Raw genomic sequence first — 22015 nt, forward strand, 5'->3', positions numbered from 1 at the left:
CCCTTCTCTTCTTCTCAGGAAGGAATCACTATTCTGAATTTATCTATCACTTCCTTACATGATTTTCCCAATCTGATCTCAGATTTTGTTTTAAAATCTTTATTTATGATATACCATGTACATCTTTTTGCAATTTGCAGGGTTTTTTTTTGCTCAACATTATGTTAATGAACGTTATCTAAATCAATACTAGTAGATTTAGTTCATTAATTTCCGTTTAGTGTTCCATGTATGTCAGTTAGTCCAGTAGTGTAACTTAGTCATCCATTCTCCTGTAAGTGGATATTTAAGCTATTTCACTAATATAAGTAATGCTGCTATGAATATTCTTGCACGGACTCACGATAATTATTTATATATTACATATATTATGTAATATTCTATATTGAATGTATTTAATTCCTTAACATGCAGTTTAACAAGAAAGGTAATAACGTGCATGAACTATACAGCAAAGACAGGCATTAGTTCTCAAGAAAGGTATAACAGACCATGGGTTGTTCTGAGCAGAGCGAGGACTTTGACTACCGAGCGTTTTGGGGGGATACTCAAGGATCAAGCGACATTCATTACTACAGTATGACACCACACTTCAGTCTTTAATTATTCTTTCACTGTTACCCAATAGTTTCACGTGTGTTCATTCATTTTCTCAACTAGAGTATAGCTCCACCAGGAGGGAACCGAGAACCAACAAGGTGAGTTAACACGAGTGTGACCGTGAAGAGTCCGCAGTGGAAGCTGCAGCAGGCGACCTCTTGGCTGTGCCAGCCTACCAAAAAGTGACAGCGCCAGGCGAATGTCGGGGCAACCAGGACCTAATCTCACTTTCCACCTCAAGAGTCTTGGAAGCTGAGGACACGAGGATGGATGGAGGCATAGACACCTGCTCAAAGTGTCTCTCCACTTTCACCCACAATGCCGCCAGGTCAGTAGCTGGGAACAGAGGCTTGAACGCGACCCCACCCAGAGCGCACCTTCCCAGTCTGGCCTCTGCTAACCGGGCCTCTTTGCTTTACGCCAAATCCGTAACCAGGCGCTAAGGCCAACCCGGCGGCTTCTGCAGCTCCAAAACCTGACGTGAAATTGCGCGGGGCGGCACTGACAGAGGCCATCTTTAATTTGGGCAAAACCCCACCCTCATAGCCCACCGGCCACTCCCTCCCGTCTTCCCCAGGCTTTTCACCGACAAACGTAATGTGACTTAACCTTAGAGGCAGTGTTAAAGAAACACATATAGAGGCCTGACTATCCATGACCCTGGAACAGCCAAATCCCGCCAATATAAACATGGCGGCTAAGCCTGAGTAGCAAAAGAGCGCTGATGCCAGTGAAGTCATGTTCGAAATGGAGAGAGGCGTCGGGGCAGGGAGGGAGTAATCTCGCGAGATCGAAGCTGCCGTCCGCTAGGCCCGGAAGCCTCGTCTGAAGGGGCGGGGGCGGAGGAGGGAGCGGGAGTCGGGCGAGAGTCCGCCTGCTGTCGCCTGCGTAAGCGGGGCAGCGACGCCGGGCGGCTACGCCGCGAAACCGGCGTAGGCGGCTTTGGAGAATCGGCGGGCTGCGCTGCGCCCGGGCTGGTCGCGGAGGGGGGAGGGGATGTCGGTCAGTGCGAGATCCGCTGCTGCTGAGGAGAGGAGCGTCAACAGCAGCACCATGGGTGAGTCTCAGCTTTGGGCCGCTGCGACTCAGGTCGGCGGCTCCGGACTTGAGGGGGCTCTGCGGCCGCCAGATCGAGCTGGGGGAACGCCCTCAGACGATGTGGGGAGCTGCGGCCGAAGGAGGTGGGGTGGGCCGGCGGCGGGCCCGGGGCGCGGTGGCGGCGGGCCCGGGGGGAGGGGAGAAAGCGGCGGTGACAGTTTGAATTGAATGTGAGGAGAGCTGAGGCGGCGTTATTTCCTGTGCCGCGGCGGACGGGCCGGGGGAGCGGGGAGACGTGAGCAACGGCCTCGCCCGCCCCGCCGAAGCGGCCAGAGCGGAGTCGTCTCCGCCCGGCCCGGCTTCCGCGGCCCTGTTTCCTCCGGTCGGTGGCCGCTGCACCCGCCGCGGAGTTCCCCTCGTGGGGAGTGGGCCTGGCGAGGAGGGTGGGGACGTGTGTGCGCGCCTGGCTGAGGGTGCTGTGTGGGCCGGCCCGCGAGGGTGGCGGCGGGGAGGGAGGAAGAAGGATGCACTAGGCTGAAGCTGCGGTGGAGGCGGTGGCGGCTGCAGAAGCTCCGGCAGCCGCGTCGCCCCTTTGCTCCGCCTCCCCGCCTCTCGGGGTTTCCTTACCCCAGGCGCGGCCCCGAAGGCCGGTGGATGGCGGGCGAGGCTTGAGTGCGGAGGCTAAGGAGCTGGTTTGTGCTTAATTTTTAGGAAAAAGAGGAAAGAGAACGCCTGGGAAGGGCGCCCCCACCCCTCCCGAGGAATGGAAAGGGTGGGAAGGGTCGCTGGAAAAGGGACGAGTTGGAAATATTGGTGATGTTTAAGGAAATTAATTTTTTGAAAATATTTCAGTATTTTCAGTTATTCTCTTCTGAAGCCTTTTCATTTCCTTTCCTCCCCCACGTATTGGAAAAAGAACAAGGCCATTTCATTCACATTTTCCACTCCTGAGTTCCATTTCATACTGTGTGTATAGTAGGAAATAAGCCACTGAGATTTTTCTAACGCATTTCCATTTGCTAAGTTACATTTTCAGAGTGCACTGTTTCAGATCTTTTTTTTTTTTTTTTTAATACAGTGGAGGGAAAGAATATTTAACGTCCAGGTGTTAGCTAAGTTACTGAAATAACTGGTGAGTTTGTGGTTAAAGTTAAACTTTAAGATTTATTTTAGCTTTGTTATTTTGATGGAATGGAAGAATACCTTGCTGAGTGCCCTTGAGAATTTAAATGAACATATAATCTAGATTGAGAAGTATTTTACTTGTTTTATGTATTTACGTGAGGAGTATAGTCAGTCGTCGTCGTCTCCCACTCCCCAAGTATATAAAAGCAAGTTGAGGAAGAAACTTTTTGGGCACTAAGTGTACAGATACAGATGAAATTTATGGAATCCTGATAGACTGAAAGATGATGTCTTAGCAGGATAAAAATTACTAAGCTAGTTACTGCTGCCCGGATCCCTATTCCTCCAAATAGCAAGTGAAGGGCCTGGGGGAAGGCAGGAAACTGTCTTTCATCCCACCCAGCTGTTCAGTGGGTGGGGCTAGAGGAGATAGGATTGAGTGGAGCTATGAAATAAATGTGGAAGCCACATAGATGGTTTGTATGGTAGTAGTGTGTCATTCTGTGATGGGACAACATGGTGGAGCCAAGTTCTCCTCATAGAGTTATTAAAAATATCACAAACCCTCTTAGGCTTGCAGAATGGAAGATCATAATTGATAATAGAAATTTATTTTGTGTTTATGTCAAATAGATTTTAATTTACAGAAAGGATATTTTTGTAATTTGGTTAAGAATTTTTGGTTTCTGGTTTTGATTTGGAGAAGGTTTTCAGTACATCAGCTACATGAAAGGTAGTGTTATCAATAGATTGTTTCAGAAGTTCGTTGTAAAATTGGTTGCTTGCATTTGCGCATTTTCCCACAGAAATAATCTTAAATAAGTGTATGCTAGAACTTCTGAGCTAGTCTAACACAAGGTAAGACTCCTGACATGTTAGAACAATTGTAGAGGGTTAATGTCAACAACACAGACACACTGCACACATAAAACTTGGGTAGGAGGAAGTTAGATCTGTGGTTTTCAAGGTCTCAGTAATGGGGGTGGTCAGGTGACATAGACCATTCAGAGGAAGATAGTGGAGAGTAGGTTGGCCTCAGACTTCTTGTTGATGATACACATACTCACTATAGATTCTATTCTAGGAATTGCCAGTAGGGTACTGTTCTATGACTAAATTACCAGCTGAGAACCATGTCTTACATTCTGAGCTAATAAGCTCTCTGCAATTTTTTATGAGAGGGTGAAAAATTTTAACTTTAACATGTATGTATTTTACTGAATTTTGAGGCAAAACTAACTTTTTAAAAATGTGTGTGTTTTTCCTTGTAACTAAATCTGGACTGTAAATGACACTAAATTTATTGTGCCATGAAATGGATGTAGGAAAAAAATGTGTGTTTGGAGTAGAATTGTAAGGTAGCATGATTATGGGTTACGCTTGCCAGATGAGACCATAGTGTTAAATGTAGACTATTGGTCTCTACAGCAATGTTTTGCAGACTGCAGGTTGAGGTCTGTTAGTGGGTTTTGAAACCAATTTCATGGACATGTAATAATTTTTAAAAAAGTAGGAAGGAAAGAGAAGATAGCAGTACATTGCACGTAGCATGAATTTTAGGCAGGGTTAAATTTTGTTTTGTATGTATTGTGTATTGGGTTGGGTTATAACATTTTTATTAAGAATTGTGGTCAAAACTAGGAAAACACATGGGGGATGTGCAGCATGGATGGGTCAAGTCAGAGGTCTTTAAACATTATGGTATAGTGTGGAGATCTTGGTCTGAAAAGGAGGATATTAAGATTTTATTTATTTATTTATTTGAGAGAGAGAGAGTGCAACAGAGAGCATGAGCATGAGGGAGCAGAGGGAGAAGCAGACTCCCCGCTGAGCAGGGAACCTGTCATGGGGCTTGATTCCAGGACCCTGGGATCACAATCTGAGCTAAAAGTAGACACTTAACCAGCTGACCCACCCAGGTGTGAGAAGTGAAGACTTTAAATGCTGTTAAGTCCATATGACTTTTTCTTATCTTGGATTTATTTATTCTGTACTCCATACATGAAATGTGGTTAGAGAGATCTGGAACTTACTCCTTGAGAGGAGGTCATCATTTCCAAGACCCAGAGAAACCAGAATGGGTCCCAAAAGAAGATAGTATTGTTTAGGGCCTCTACTCTAGACTTTGAGGGGTAATATACATACACACACACACACACACACACACACACACACACACACACACACATATGTATATGTATACATATATAATTTATAATATATAATAAAATTATCATTTTAAAAATTTAATTATTATTTTTTGTCTTGTCCATTTACATCATCAGAAATCAAGAGAGCCAAGTTTTGGGCATGAGCCTGAGGGAGGGGGGCCAAGGAGGCAGCTTGGTTTGCTTTCAGTGTTGAAGGCTTTAGGCCAGACATACAGAAGGTCCTTTTGATTTGTGCTGGTGCAGTTCAGTTCTCCAGAGGTAGTATTACATATAGGGATTTGAGTTCAAAGTGATAACAGACAAATGTAGTATAATGATTAAGAATATGGGCTTTGGTGTCAAGCAGACATGAGTTTAAATCCTGGCATTGCTTACTAGATGTATCAGTTAGGATGCAGTTAGGATACTGCTTTTCAAACTGACAAAGGACCTTTTCTTTCCTGTTTCTTTTAAAGTTTCTAATCCATTGTTGACTGATACTATTGCAAAAACTACTGCAAATTTTTTAAAAAATGAAGATGAATTTAAAGAAGGGGAAATACAGTCCGAATGTTTTTTCAATCCCAACAGACAAATTTATTTTGCTATAAAAATTTTCATTTCTGTGCTCTTAGTTTCTATACTTCTGTGGTGTAATCCGATAAACAGTTCAGACTGGCTCACTGGTCCACATACCACATTTTAAATAGCACTGGGTTAGACTATGCTGCAGTAAGAAGTAGCCCTAAAAAATCTAAGTGAAGGTAGCTAAAGATGAGGTTTTGCCTGTCGTTCCAAAGTTTATGTATTTTATTGGGGCAAGTGTCTCTTAACTTCAAAAGTACCTTCAAAAGGCTGAGGAGAATTAATAAGTATCCCCTGAGGTTGGGGAGAGTAAATAAGTAGGAGAGTAAATAAATAACCCCAAAGTTGTTTCTGTTCACATTATTTTGAATTAAAAAAAATCTTATTCATGTTACATTTACATTTTATTTGTTTGCCTTATATGCAGTGTAAACAGGCTTTCTCCCTCCTTCTTCCCCACCAGTCTGGAAGAAAAAATTGATTCTCCTGAAGAGGTGACATGTAAATTCTGTTCTGTTTACCTTTGGGGTCACAACTGAGTACTTTTGGTAGCTTCATTTGAGAGGGGAGGCTCCAGGTCAGAATTTTTCAAATTTGACACTATCGTAGTTTGGAGTTCTATAATTGTTTGGGGGGCTGTCCTTTGCATTGTACAATGTTTATCAACATCCCTGGCCTCTACCCACTAGATGCCAATAGCACTCTCCCAGTTGTGACAAAAAAAATATGTTTGCAGACCTTGCCAAATGTCATGGGGTGAGGGGGAGGGGAGAGAATCACCCCAGATTGAGAACCACTGTGCCAGGTGATGGAGAAGCCTTTGAAGAATCATAGGAAACAGAAGAAGGAAGTCTTTCTTAACCATCTAGTCCATAATTCTTCCTCTTAGAGCTCTCACCATATTTCTCAAAATTGGTAATCAGAATCATCTAGGTAGCATGTGTGTGTGTGTGTGTATGTATGTACGTATGTAAGTTTATCATTTAATTCATGAATTTTTGTGAATGTGATCATTAGTTAACTGGATGCATAACATTATGCTAGGTCAGTATTTTCCATAGTATAATTGATAAACCTCATGCATCAGGATCAACCACAGCCTCTTGTTAAAAATGAAGATTAGTTCTCACCACATGTGCAGTGATTCACAGTCTCTGAGAGGGGCCCAGGAATCTGTACTTTTTAAAATGCTTTCCAAATTAAGTAACTTTTTTGAGGTATAGCTTTCATACAATAAAATGCACAGAGTTTAAGTGTTCAGTTCATTGGATTTTGACAAATATATACACCTTGTAGCTTTTATTCCAATCAAGATAAAGAACATTTTTGGGGTGCCTGGGTGCTTTAATCCTTAAGTGTTTGACTCTTGGTTTTGGCTCTGGTCATGATCTCGGGGTTGTGAGATTGCCCTGCATAGGGCTCTGTACTCAGCAAGGAGTCTGCTTGAGATTGTCTGCCTCTCCCCGTCCCCTCAACGTGCTCTTGCTCTCTCAAATAAATAAATAAATAAATAATTTTTTTAAAAAAGATAAATAACATTTCCATTACCCTAGCATTTCTTTCTTTTTTTTTTTTTTTTTTAAGGTTTTATTTATTTATTTTGAGAGAGAGTGAGTGATAGAGAGTAAGCATTGGGGGTGGGGAAGAGGCAGAGGAAGAGGGAGAAGCAGACTCCCAGCTAAGCAATGCGGAGCTTGATCCAGGACCCTGAGATCATGACCTGAGCCTAAGGTAGATCCTTAACAGACTGAGCCACCCAGGCGCCCCCACCCTAGAGTTTCTTGTGCCCCTGTGCCGTTATCGCTCTGCTGGCCTGATTTCTAATGTCCATCGGTGAGTTTTAAAAATTTTTTTTAAAAAGAAACAGCTTCATTGAGTAAGATGTGATTCACAGGCAGTCGACTCATTTAAAGTGGTTTTTCTGGGTAGCTCTTTAAAGTCTTTCCCCCCTAACTTCTTTATTGTGAAAGATTTGAAATGTAAAGAAAACATGAAACAATAGTAAAATGATCATCTTGCTACTTTTAAAAACATACGGATTGTAGTAGTCTTCCAGAGTTTCATAAGCAGTAGGCTTGGGATAAGGCCCTGATTGTTTTTCAGAATAATTAAAATATTTTTTTCCAGTTTTACTTTGTAAAATATATTTGAAATATTCCTGCAGTGGCAATTTGAGATTTTTGTAAATGTAACAAATATTCCACTGCTAACAAAGTGTCAGACACTGCAAAATAGTAGCAATCAAGAAAGCTATGGCCCATGGCCTTATGGATGTTTTAGTGTTTGTGTTTTCATTTCTGAAAGTGCTTTTTATTATGTGGGGTTTTTTTTTTAAGATTTTATTTATTTATTTGACAGAGATTACAAGTAGGCAGAGCAGCAGGCAAAGAGAGGGGGAAGCAGGCTCCCTGCTGAGCAGAGAGCCGGATGTGGGGTTTGATCCCAGAACCCTGAGATCATGACTGAGCTGAAAGCAGAGGCTTAACCCACTGAGCCACCCAGACGCTCTCCAGGGGTGTTTATATTTGTCAAATAGGTAACACAATCACTTGGTTCAGAATTCAGAAGGTTAAAAAGAGATATGTAGTGAAATCTTTCTATTCCTATCCTCAAGTAACCCAATTTCCTCCTCAGGCAACCTATTTAACAGTTTCTTTTATGTTTCTTCTGGAGGTGATTTTTACATATACAAGCAAAAAAACATACATTCCTCCTTTCCCCACCCATGGTAACATCAGACACATTCTTCCTCACCTTTTAATTTTTCCCACTTAGTGTATCTTAGGTTATTCCATGTCAGTACATGAAGAGCATTCTTACTCTTTTATATAGCTGTATAGTCCCATTATAGGTGGGTTATGATTTAACATGTCCCTTTCTGATAAGATATTCATTTTCAGTATTTTGCTGTTATAAACTATATGAGTAACTTGGGACATTGATTATTTCACATGTGTTGGTAAATCAGAGCTCCTGAACCCTTTGACACAAGACATTATCAGATAAAGTTGTAGTATTGATGTTAAGTCATTACTAGCTTAGGACTTCACCACTCAAGTTAATTCATTTAGCAAACATGTCTTGTGCCTTGTGCTTTGTGATGGGCTCTGGCGATACTGAGTTAAGTGCTGTGACAGTCGAAATAGAAGGTGATTAAGAGCTTAGGTTCTGGAGTTAGACCTGGATTCGCATGTCTAAATCTTAACTGAATCTTGGGCATATAACAGAATTTTGCCTTCTCCTCTGTAAAGTGGGAATCACAAAGTTATTAGATAATTAAATGAGAATTAGATGATAATGTGGCAAGTTCTTAGCCTCATATATTGAGCAGATGGTAGCTTTAAAAAAAAAGTAACCATGGGGCGCCTGGGTGGCTTAGTTGAACATCTGACTCTTGGTTTCCACTTGGGTCGTGGTCTCAGAGTCATGGGATTAGTCCCCGTGTCGGGCTCTGTGCTGATCTCCAAGTCTACTTGAGGTTCTCTTTCCCTCTCCCTGCCCCTCCCACTTGTGCTCCTTCTCTCTCTTTCTCTAAAAGAAATGAATAAACCTTAAAAAAAAAAAAGTTACAGACTATATGGCAATTGAGTATTTACTTTTCTGCCTTTATTTTTAAGTTTCTTAAAGTCAAGGACTGTGTTTTGTTCACTTTTCCCTACCTGGCATTTACTTAGTAAATCATTTGTGATATGATTTAAAGGTATGTAGAGCATACAGTGAAAATATAGAGCAGGATACCTTTTCTAAATTGGAAAAGGTAAATCTTTAAAGGTAAATAGGAGTGATTAGGCAGAGGAGGAGGAAGGATACTTATTGTAGGCTGAGAACTCATGGTAATTTATGGAACTAGACTCGTAAGTAGAGATCTGGTGTCCTGTATTGAGTATTTAAAAAAAAAAATCATTATTGAAGGATTTTAAAAGAAGAGTGGTAACCATGAACATCATGATGGTAATTCGAGTGGGAATAGCTAGAACACCAAGGTGGGGCCAGCTAATTGAGGGAGGTTAACATAGCAGTCCTAGGACAAAAATATGAAGGACAAGGGCGCCTGGGTGGCTCAGTCGGTTAAGCATCTGTCTTTGGCTTGGGTCATGATCCCAGGATCCTGGGATCAAGCCCCATGTCAGACTCCCTGCTCAGTGGGGAATCTGCTGCTCTCTCTGCCCAACCCCTTCCCGTTGCATACTTACTTGCTCTCAAATGCATAAATAAAGTCCTTTAAAAAAATTAAAAAAAAAAAAAGATGAAGGACAACTAGGATAGTGTCAAAGGACATGAAGTGTAGGGGATGGTTGTGAGGGGATGTTGGTGGGGAGTAATGAATCCAGTGTCTGAACCTGAGTAAATGGTGATTAGTAGTATCATATATCGAAAGAGGTAATTTAGAACATGAAATTGAGAGGACTGGAGAACATCTAAGTATGCATGTCTGGTAGTCTTAATACTAGGAGAGACCTTTAGAATGGGAAACAAAAATTGTAAGATTATTGTGAATTTATTCATTTGTGCTTTGAGTTTTTATATTTACTAACGAAATCCACCATATTGATCAACAGCTATACTGTAGTCTGGTTAGTAAATTTGTTGGTACTTTTTTTTTTCCTTTTGTTTTTTAGGAGTTGGGGAGAGGGACAGAGGTAAAGGGAGAGAGAGAATCTTAAACAGGCTCCACTGCCTGTGGAGAACTATTGCAGGACTGGATCTTAAAACCCTGATATCATGACCTGAGTGGAATAGTTGGATGATTAACCAACTGAGCCACCCAGGCGCTCCTTTTGATACTATTTTTTTTAAGACTTGGTATTTGTGGTTTGGTGAGCAGAGTTGAAGGAAATTGGAATAAAATGATTTGTGTGAAACTTCAGTGTCCTTCAAAGTTAGACAGACTGAGGTCACCAATTTCTTAAGTACTACTAACACGTTTACTTATTTAAACTTTCTACTGATATATTTCTTAGCATTAGCTCTTTCACATTAAGGGGCACACTAGTGTTTCTTTACATGAGTAACATTTTGTATCCTTAATGTTTAAATTGTTCTATACAGATTGTAATTAGAGTTTTTTTCTTTATGGGGAAGATTCTGGTATGTATTGTTAATTTCAGAGAATACTGTAAATACTTTGTGTGAGATCATTATTTGTGTAAGAGGAGGCAGAATCTTCATAGTAATTTCATCTTAGTGCTTTCTGTTTATGCTATTATTAAAGTAACCAGGGTAATACATGTAGCATTGTAAAAATTTGTTACATGTAGCATTCTGGGATGTGAGGTGATCTATACAAAGAAATTTTTTTTAGTAATGAATGAACCATTTTTAATTTTAAGAAGTTTTAATAGAGATGGCTTAGTTGATTTTTATGATGAATTTGAACAAATTAACCAGGAGGGAAAAAGCCATTAAATTATTTCAGTTGCTGATGGTTAATTTTTGTTCTTTCTTAATTATATATATTTTTTTCATGATTTTAATTAGTGGTATGTTAGTGATTGGTGGTTCTTAACCCTGGTCAGACATTGAAAACACTTCCAGTGCTTAACACCTTTGGAAGCTTAGTTCACTAGGTATGAGGTGGGGCTCAGAAATTTGCATTTTAAGTATTTTAGATAATTTTGATCAGCAACCAGAGTTGATAACCTCTGGTGTGAATTATATATTATGAGGTAATATGAATAAAAGTACTCTGTAAACTCTTAAATTTTATACAAAACCAGGATATTATTCACTTAATATTTAATATAGTTTTTGGTATATTATTTGATACAGTATTTTGGTATATTAATATATGCAGGTTATTTTAATATGTATATAGTGTTCCAATGTTGATATCCTGATTTGTGCAGCTATTTTGTTATTTTGAGACATTTTGTAGTTTCAGTATTTTAGAATTGTAAGCATTACTTTAAAGAATATCTTTAAAGATTTTTATTAATTGATTTGACAGACAGAGATCACAAGTAGGCAGAGAGGCAGGCAGAGAGAGAGGAAGGGAAGCAGGCTCCCCGCTGAGCAGAGAGCCCCCTGTGGGGCTGGATCCCAGGACCCTGGGACCATGACCTGAGCTGAAGGCAGAGGCTTTAACCCACTGAGGCACCCAGGTGCCCTAAGAATATCTTTAAATAGACCTCTTCTGCCTTCCTGTTATTTTCCTTGTTAGTTCAGTCCCTTAAACTTGTTTTCATTTACATTTCTAACGTTATTGGAGAGAGGTATTTGTTATGTATAAACTGATTAGCTTCCCCCGCTTTCAGTGGAATATACTGAACTTGTGAATGTCACCTTCAGGAACATTTGATTTTATGCTCTGAGTTAGGACGCTATTAAATAATGCAGTATGTGAGTAGTTTTTGTTTTTTTAACAATGTATAGCTTTTCACATATTTCTCTCATGGATGTACCTACCTTCTTTCCTTGAAGTCTGTAGCTATCTAGTTTACTGTTAAAAATCTCTGTGTTTTAGTTGCTCAGTTTTTATTTCTTGGTTCATTGCTTTATTGAAGGTCTGCTATCTGTTAAGCATTAAGTTAGATTTCCATTTCTGGTTCCCAGCTATATTCTGTAGAATTGATATGCTGAGTGAAAAGGAAAGAAATTTATGTGGAAGTGATTCCTGTTCCATAGGTATTTAAAATAATGTGCAAATAGAAAAGAACTGCAAAAGTTCTTTATATAGTCACTGTATAATTTGCAAAGACCTTAACGTCTCAAAGGACGCCTTGTAGTCTGTTAGTTTTCTTGTTGGGGAGAAGGGCAAATTGAGTAAGTATTTGTCTAGTGTAAGTTTGGAGACATGAGAACTTCGCAAGAAGGGATGAAATTAGTGATCCTAGATAGAACTGTAGTCAGTCCTGTTTTGGGATTTGTGTTAGAATATTAAAGTTGATATAATCCAGTACAACTAGGAGTTACTTTATGAGATGCTTAATTCAGCTGTGAGTTAGAAAGATAACTGGAATGACTTAACTGGCAAGTGGACCCATCAAAAATACTTAAATTTTTGTTTGACCATGGTGCTGTGCTGTTAAAATCATAATTACACAGATGTAATTTTTTTTTTTGAATTTTGGAATAATTTTAGACTTGTTGAAAGGTTGCAGCCCCTAACTTCTTGAAAATTAAATATTTGGTCAGTGTGGAGGAAATGCAGAAACAATACCACAAACATGCAAATACAACATGTTATATGAGGTAAATGCACCATCAACAGTAGTGCTGGCCAGGACTAAGTGAGTTAAGAAAACAGGTTTATGCTTGATGGAAAAACCTTTAATTGAAATCTTTGTTTAAAGTGTTTGGGTAGGGCTGGGAGAGTCTATTGTTTTTTAATTGAAGGATGGGTGTTCTAAGTATAGTTAGTCATTAGTGGATTCCATGTAACAAATTAAAAGCATGATTCTTATCCCCTACTTCTAGGCTGTGGCCCAGGTATCTGTTTTTATCAAGCTCCCCAGATGTTTCAGATTACAGCTGAGTTTGGGAATCACTTATCTGTAAGATAAAAGTCTAGAGTCCTTAATAATAGCTGTCATCTATTGTACAACCACTTCAATGACTATCATTTATTATACTCATTGTATGTGAAGTGCCAAATATTTCATATATACCTCGCAACAATCTCGCAAAGATTTATCCTGGTCTAAGGCTCAGAAAGATTAATTTACCCACCAGAGTGTATTTCTAAGTTACAGCAGGTATTGGAATTCAGATTTCTTGCTGTATTTATAATGCTTTATTACTCTCTTATGTGTTCTGTCATTAAAAATATAGGCAGTCATTTTGAGATTTCCTTGGTTGGACTTTTTTCTTCTACCCAGGTTGAGTCCTACTCTTCGTATTTTTGCCTCTCCTTATGCTGTTCTTAGCTACCTTGAAGTCCCATCCATCCATTAAAGAAGGGCCAGCTAAAAACTACTCATTCAGGGAATTTTTTCCCAGTTATCTGAGTCTTTGATGATCCTTCCCTTTTCTTGAACTCCTAGAAGATAACGCTTTTAGTAGTAATAGCACAGTCAACTTTTTATGTATTATCCGTTATTATTCATGTTTAATATTATTTTGTTGTTGGGGTAATATTTGCAGTATTATCATGTGTGGCATGTTGAGCTCCCTACTGCTCTCTAGCTTTATTGCATATATAGTACTGATCTTGAATAGAATTCTTTTTATAATGAAATGTAAGTTGAAGGCTTTGGTTATGGGTTAAAGTTAGAATTTGTAGTTTTGAGATATCATATTATTTGGTTACTTCAGTAGCTCACTAAAGCAGACTTAAAATCTTTGGTTTTAGAGTAAATTTTTAAAAATACAGATATATTTATCATAATTTATGAATAATTTCAACAGTAGTATAATTTGGTTTGCAGTACAATTTTTTTAAAGGTTTATTTGAGAGAGCACAGTTGGGGAAGGGGAAAGGGAGAGAGAGAATCTCAAGCAGACTCTCCACCGAGCATGGAGCCAGCAGCCTCAGGGCTTGATTCCAAGAACCTGAGATCATGACCTGAGCTGAAATCAGGAGTCTGATGGTCAACTAACTGAGCCACCTAGGCACCCCTGCAATACAATTTTTAGAAAGTACTTTCTTAGAAACTATATTACTCTGCTGGGGCTGTCATACCACAGATTGGGTGAGTATCACAGATTGGGTGACTCAAACAACAGACTTTTATTTTCTCACAGTTCTGGAGGCTTGAAGTCCAAGGTCAGGGTGTGATCAGGTTTGGTTTCTTGTGAAAGTTCTTCCTGGCTTGTAGACAGCTGCCTTCTTAGTGTGTCCTCACACATGGCATTTCCTTTGTTCATGGAGAGAGAGTGAGATGCCTTACGTGTCTCTTCCTCTTTTTTTTAAGGGCGACGGTTGGATGTGATTGAGGCTCTGCTGTAAGGACCTCCTCCTTTAACCTCAATTACTTCTTTAAATGCCTTATCTTCAAATATAGTCACATCCTTGTTAGAGCTTCAACATATTAACACAATAGAATCCATAAGATGAATTGATTTTCTATTTTCCTATATGGTTTGTAATGTAGATAAGCTATAGAAAAATTTTTATAAAATGGATAATATTTTTATTGATTTCTTTTCATTAGGTAGGCAATACTAGGATGAATATTAGTTAAACATTTTGTGAGTCACGGCATTTGATATTCTGAGGAGAAATGTCTTTGATGTCTTTTAAGAAGCTAGTTTGGGAGAGAGATACTGAAATAATTTGAATTCTTTAATGAAATTGCTGTGTTGTGTTCAGAGTGAATTCTAGTAAAATACAGAGTTTGTGTGTGTATGTGTGTGTGTACGTCTGTCATGAGTGTACAAAGCACAGTAGTGACTAATTAAAATGGAATAAAGTTAATCCTATGAAAATTTTGATTATGTTCTTGATACTTCTGTTATTCTTTTGATATTTTTACAAGATCTTAGGATTGGAAGATGTATCAAGTTGCTTAATCTAATTATGCAGAAAGTGCTCTAATTTGCTCTGCAGCATACCTGTCAAGTGGCTGTCTAACGCTGCCCTGTCCAATTTTGTAACCATGAAATACATGGCTGCTGAGCACTTAAAATGTGTCTAGTCTGAATTGAGATTTGATATAAGTGTAAAATACACAGAGGATTTTGAAAAGACTTACTTTGAAAAAAAGAATATAAAGTGTCTTATTTTTGTATTGATTGTATGTTGAAATGTGTTTTGAGTATACTGAGTTAAAGAAAATATATTATTACAATTAATTTTACTTGTTTCCTTTTCTTTTTTTAAATGTGGCTACTGGAAAATTTAAAATTGCATATGTGGCTTGTGTTGTATTTCTAATGGATGGAGCTTATTTAGCCTGTGTTAGAAACTCACTGCCTTCTGAGGAAGCACATTTCATCTTTGAATAGTTGAGACCATTAATTGTTTTTTTCCTGTTTGTATATATATCTGAAGTCTGTCTTTTATATTTGTATTCAGATGTTCTCATTTACTCCTTGAGACTAAAAAAATAAGTCTAACTTCTCTTTTTAATATTACTACTTAATAGTCTGAACACAACTTTCTCTGAGTCTTTTGTAGAGACTTTTAGTCTTTACATTTTCTTTATGACAGGGGGTTATATCCCTCCGACCATTGTTGTTACCCCCCTCTGAACTGTCTCCATTTGGTACATATCCCTGCTGACACCAGGAAGTGAATATCTTTTGATCTTAAAATTATAGATCAGAATAAATCTATCTTTGTCTTGTACTTGCTGTATAAACTGTTAATGAGTTAAACTACCTTTTAGGGTGACTTTTAATTTCTTACTGACTTATGGAGCATGTCAACTAAGATTTTCTACGTTTTCCCTCCTGAGTTGCTGTTTTATCTTGCTTCTTCAGCACTTTTTTTTTTTTTTTTTTTTTTTTTTTGTGTGGTTTTTTTTTTTGTTTTGTTTTTTCCTTTTTTTTTTTTTTTTTTTTTTTTTTTTAAGAGGAGCTTGTTGATTGAGAGGTGAAAAGTGTTCCACCACTGACTTCTTATTTTTGCAGTCCCATTTTATAGTTCTGAACTAATCTGAGGCTTTGTCTTCAGATTTCAGTTCAGGGTGGTGAAAAAGGACATGGTTTGTATACACATATTGCCATATTAAACTTCATTTGGATTTTGAGTGTGTCATATAAAGTATTTGGTATCTTTTTCAGTTTTTATCATGTGCAGGTTTGACAGTTGTTAGCATTATGTTTTCATCCAGGGGTAGAATAATGTTATCTGGGCTTAATTAAGGATGGATCCTTGTGGTGTATAATTATGCTGAGTTGACATACTTCTAATCAGCTATTAATCCACCTTATTTTATTAGTATTCCAGACTTTGTTTCTCTGCCTTGCTCAAGTTCACATCATGATTGAAATCTTGCAAGAATTATTTCCTATAATTTCTTCCTTTGCATTCTAATAAACTTGTCAGAAATGGAAAATAAAAAAAAACATTTGACTTACCTATAAAAAGTAAAAATGCATACTGTCTTGTGGTCAACATTACTTCCTTTTCTATCTATGTGATCCTTTAGTTTTTTGTTTTAATGGAAATGCTTTAAGTTCTTCAGTAATAACTTGGAAAATAGAAGGTAGTATAAAACCAAGTTACTTCTAAGTCCCATTAGCAAAATACAACCTATGTTGAAATTTGGATATATTTTCTTTTTGGCTTTTTTTCTTTGTAATTTTTAAAAAAGCTGTAATGATGGTGGCACATGATTACAATTCTTTTTTTTTTTTTTAAAGATTTTATTTATTTATTTGACAGAGATCACAAGTAGGCAGAGAGGCAGAAAGAGAGAGAGAGAGAGAGAGGAAGGAGGCTCCCTGCCGAGCAGAGAACCTGGTGCGGGACTCGATTCCAGGACCCTGAGATCATGACCTGAGCCGAAGGCAGAGGTTTAACCCACTGAGCCACCCAGGCGCCCCCATGATTACAATTCTTTTGGGTAAATTCTTTTAGGCTAAGTCATTGGTAGATCTGTGCTTAACTTTTAAAGAAATTGCCAAACTGTTTACCAACTTAGTTGTAACATTTTACGTTCCTATCAGTAGTACATAAGAACAGTTGCTTTAAATACTCAGCAACACTTGGGATGGTCACTCTTATTAATTTTGGTCACTCTAGTAAAATTGGAAATACTTCATTGTCATTATAATTTGCATTTTCCTACTGACTCATAATTTTGAGGGTCATGTGCTTATTTGCAATCCATAGGTTTTTGGAAGTCTTATCCATTTTTAAGTTGGGCTGTTTGTCTTACTGAGTTGCATATTTTAGAGACTAGTCCTTTGTTGAACTATTCAAATAATGTATTTCTCATTGTACTTTTTGTCCATTGTCAATTTTTGCCTGTCACAGTTACTACTGTGCTATTAGCTTTAATATGATTTTCGGTTTCTGTTATCTACATTTTTAAATTAGAATTCTTTTGTAAGGGGCGCCTCCATGGCTCAGTGGGTTAAAGCCTCTTCCTTCTGCTTGGGTCATGGTCCCAGGGTCCTGGGATCGAATCCCGCATCGGGCTCTCTGCTCAGTGAGGAGCCTGCTTCCCCCTTTCTCTCTGTCTGCTTCTCTGCCTACTTGTGATCTCTCTCTGTCAAATAAATAAATAAAATCTTAAAAAAAAAAAAGAATTCTTTTGTAAGAAAGAGCTATTGTGTCTCATGTTCATTTATTCAGTTATTTATTTATATTGGTATGGGCATATAAAATTAACTTTATCAGTTGTGTTGCTCATTGTCCTGGATGTGACCATTGGGGGCTCTTTCAATTTGGCTCCCATTCATCCTTTCAACATGCCTTATCAGTTTTTGGGAGCACTTTCTTACTTTCTGGTTCATCTTGTATTTTTCCTGCCTAAGTCCTGGAATCAATCATTTTTCCAAAGAGTACCAAGTTTCTTTTATTTGAGAATAGTATTTAGAAACCAAGATTTGAGGACTGGAAGTATTCATCACTATTAGGGTGTCATTGCTTCTAGGTGTTTGGAGCAGATAGATCTAGGAAATGGTATATTTATATATATTTATACATCCATATTTGTATGTATATGTATACTAAAAACCATGAATTCATACTGATAAACCAATTCTTTTATAGTTCTAAGCGAATCTGATACTTTCGTCTTCAGGTTCCAGAAACCCTGCACTAACACTAGGTTCAGTCTAGCCTCTTTTTTCCCTGTACTTGTGATTCCCTTCTCCAGCAGTGAACAACCTGGCTCTCATCCACAATTTATTACATATTTGCTAATTCTGGTATATATATAACTGTAGTTTTAGGATTGCTGTTACAGATATACTTACTAGAGTAGTATTTGCGTATACTTTTTTTTTGTTTTTAAACTATCCAGTCAAAATACTGTTTTCCAAAGTTAATTGTGGTCTTTCTTCCTTACCATGTTCAGTGGAGTTATGTTATTCACTTGAAATACAGTTTGTTTCATTTGTTAACTGTTTCAAGTCCCTTTTGAACTCTTTTCACATCTTGGCTGATTTGGGTTATTTTTTATTGGGATATGTGAAACATTACTATGGTGTCAACAGTCAGCGCTATAAAACAGTATGTTCAGAAGTATCCATCCCACCTTTGATCTCTTACTCTATTCTCCATCCCTCTTCTTGTCACTTTTCCACCCATCTTTCTGGGTAACCAATGTCAATAGTTTCTGGTTTAGTGTCTTCCTGTCTTTTTACACAAATGATGTATGTCTAAGAAAGGAAATATACAAGCTATATGTGAAAGGTAATGTATTGTAGATACTACATACCTGCTTTTATAAAAGCTTTTTGAGATGTAATTCGCATGTGCCATAGAATTTGCCCCTTTAAATTGTACAGTTCTGTTGTTTTTATTATATTCATAGAGCCATCCCAGTTTTTAGTTTTAGGATATTTTCATCAGCTCAGAAGGAAACCCTGTCTACTGTTGCTCTGCTCCCTCTGCTTCGTAGGTCTTGGCAACCACTAATCTGTTTTTCATCTCTATAGATTTGCCTGTTGTGAGCATTTCATATAAATGGAATCATACAGTAGTTGATATTTTATGACTAGCTTCTTTCGCTTTTCAAGATGCATCTATGTTATAGTATATATTAGTACTTTGTTCCTTTTTATTGTTGAACAATATTTCATTATTTTGATAACACTACATTTTGTTTATCCATTCACCCGTTGGTGGCTATTTGGGTTCTTTCTACTTTTTGGCTATTGTGAAAAATGCTGTTGTACACATTTAAGTACAAGTTTTTGTGTGGACTTATGCTTTTGGTTTTCTTGGATGTATACCTAGGAGTGGAATTGCTGGATCAAAGGATAACTGTATGTTAATTTTCTGAAGAACTATCAGACTCTTTGCCAAAGTAGCTGCGGTATATTACATTCCCACCAGCAATGTATGAGGGTTTCGGTTTCTTCACATCTGTCTACTCTTGACATTGTTTGTCTTTTTAAATTATCTTAGTAGCTATGAGGTGCTGTCATTGTGGTTTTATTTTATATTTCTCTAATGACTAATGATGTTAAGCATCTTCTTGTGTGTTTACTGGCAACTTCTATAAATCTTCTTTGGAAGAATGTCTGTTTGAGTGCTTTACTCAATTTTTAATCAGGTTATTTGCCTTTTTATTTAGTTGTAAGAATTCCTTACATGTTCTGGATGTAAGTCCAGAATAGACTGGATAGATGATTTACAAATATTTTCTGCCATTCCTTGGGTTGTCTTCACTTTCTTGACAGTATTCTATGAAGCACTTTTTAAATTTTGATGAAGTCCAGTTTACCTTTTTTATTGCTGTTATTTTTGGTGTCATATTCAAGAAGCCATTCCTAATTCAAGATCATGAAGATTTACCATTGTTTCCTTCTAAGAGTTTTATAGATCTAGATCTTATAAATATTTAGGTCTTTAATCCATTTTGAATTTACTTTTGTACATTCTGTGAGGTGGGTACCCATTTTCTTTCTTTTGTATATAAATATCCAGTAGTTCTAGCATCTTTTATTGAAAAAAACTTTTCTATTAAGTTGTCTTGGCAACCTTGTAGAATAGTTGACCATAAAATGTAAGGGTGTATTTCCACCATTGATTTGTACATCTCTCCTCATGGTTGTACTACACTGTTTGAGGACTATAACTTTGTAAATGTGTTTTGAGACTAGGAAGTGTGACTCCTCTAGCTTTGTATGGTTTCAAGATTGTTTGGGTATTTGTCTCTTGAATTTCCACATGATTTAGAGATTATTGTTAGTTTTTGCAAAGAAACCAACTGGGACCTTGATACACATGGCTTTGTGTATCAATTTGGGGAGTTTTGCCATCTGAACAAAATTGTCTTCTAATCTATGAATGCAGAATAGCTTTCATTTACTTAATCTTTAGTTTTTTTGACCAGTGTTTCATAGTATTCAGTGTACAGTATTTGCTCTTTTATTAGATTTATTAAGTATTTTTTTATGGTATTACAAATGATTTTTTTTTTTAGTTTCATTTTCTGTTGCTTTTTGCTCGCATATAGAAATATAGTAAGTTTTTGTTGATCTTGTTTCCTACAACTATTAGTTTGTGGTGTGTGGGTGTGTGTTTTAGTGGATTCACTAAGGTATTTTATTTATAAGATCATGTTATCTGTGAATAGAGATAGTTTTACTTCTTTCCGGTTTGGTTGCCTTTTATATCTTTTTCTTGCTGAGTACCTTGGCTTGAACCTTGAGAACAGTGTTGAGTAGAAGTGGCACTAGACATCATTGTCTTGTTCCTGAACAGTGAAAGCATTTAGTCTTTCACCACTCAGTATGATGTTAGCTCTGGGTTTTTCTTAGATACACTTTATGAGCTTGAGGAAGTTCCCTTTTTATGCCTTGTTTGTTAAGTGTGTTTATCTTGAAAGAGTGTTGGATTTTTGGTCAAGTGCTTTTTCTGTGTCTGTTGGAGATGATCATGTGTTTTTTTCCTTTTTTTAAGATTTTATTTATTTAAATAAATGATGGAGGGAGGGTCAGAGGGAGAAGCAGACTCTCTGCTGAGCAGGGAGCCTGATGTGGGACTCGATCCTGGTGTTCCAGTTTGATGACATGAGCGGAAGGCAGTCACTTGATCAGCTGAGCCACCAAGGCACCTGATCATGTGTTTTTGTTGTTGTTGGTTAGTTAATACGGTATATTACATTGGTTAATTTTCATATGTAGAACCAATCAGTAGATGAATTCCACTGGTCATGGTGTATGCTTTTTTTTTTTTATTGCTGGTTTTGTTTTGCCAGTATTTTGTTGATGGTTTTTGCATGTATGTAAAGGGCATTTGTCTGTTGTTTTTTGATGTGTTTGTCTGATTTGGTATCAGGGTAAAACGGGGCAATGTTTTACCTCTTCTGTCCTCTTCTGTTTCTTGGATTACTTTGTAAAGGATTGGGCAGTCTTTAAACATTTGATAGAATTCACTAGTGGAAACATTTGGACTTGGCTTTCTTTGGGGGAAGGTTTTTGGTTACTAATGTAATTTATTTATTTTTATTTTTATTTTTAAAAAGATTTTATTTGAGAGAGAGAGAGAGAGAGAGAGAGAGAGAGGAGTAAGGGGCAGAAGGAGAAGCAGACTCCCTGCTGAGCAGGGAGCCTGATGCAGGTCTTGATCTTGGGACTCTGGGATCATGACCTGAGCTGATGGCAGACGCCTAACTGACTGCGCCACCCAGGCACCCCTGTAATTTCTTTGTTTCTTATAGGACTTAAGATTTTTTCTTCTTGAGCCAGTTTAGGGTAGTTTATGTCTTTGTAGGAATTTTTGCATATCTCGAGGTTATCCACTTTGTTGGCATACACTTATTCAAAAGTTTCTTTATAATCTTTTTTGTTTCTGTAAAGTTAGTAGTGAGTTGCCCTCTTTCATTCTAAATTTCATTATTGACAGTTTTCGTTTTTTTTCTTGATTAGTCTTTGCTAAGGTTTGTCACATTTACTTCTTTTCAATGAGCCAACTTATGGTTTGGTTCATTTTCTGTATTATGTTTGAAATA

General features: G+C 37.8%; 1 protein-coding gene across 5 annotated transcripts in view; it reads left to right on the forward strand.

The window, feature by feature from the left end:
* The first annotated feature begins 903 nt into the window (after positions 1–903).
* The window catches only part of LOC111147230 (septin 7), a 109058-nt gene continuing 87946 nt past the window's right edge, over positions 904–22015 (forward strand). For 2 of the 5 annotated variants that reach the window (XM_022503139.1, XM_022503141.1), the window contains exons 1-2: positions 1583–1657; positions 3167–3168. In XM_022503139.1, coding sequence (XP_022358847.1) covers positions 1597–1657; positions 3167–3168 — 63 coding nt within the window. In that variant the 5' untranslated portion in view covers positions 1583–1596. Of the gene's footprint in view, positions 929–1582; positions 1658–3166; positions 3169–22015 lie in introns of those variants that run through there. The other 3 variants (XM_022503138.1, XM_022503140.1, XM_022503142.1) reach the window with 2 other exon arrangements.

Source organism: Enhydra lutris, unplaced genomic scaffold (genome assembly GCF_002288905.1).
Source record: "Enhydra lutris kenyoni isolate GAN:26980312 unplaced genomic scaffold, ASM228890v2 scaffoldscaffold16, whole genome shotgun sequence".
NCBI lineage: Eukaryota > Metazoa > Chordata > Mammalia > Carnivora > Mustelidae > Enhydra > Enhydra lutris.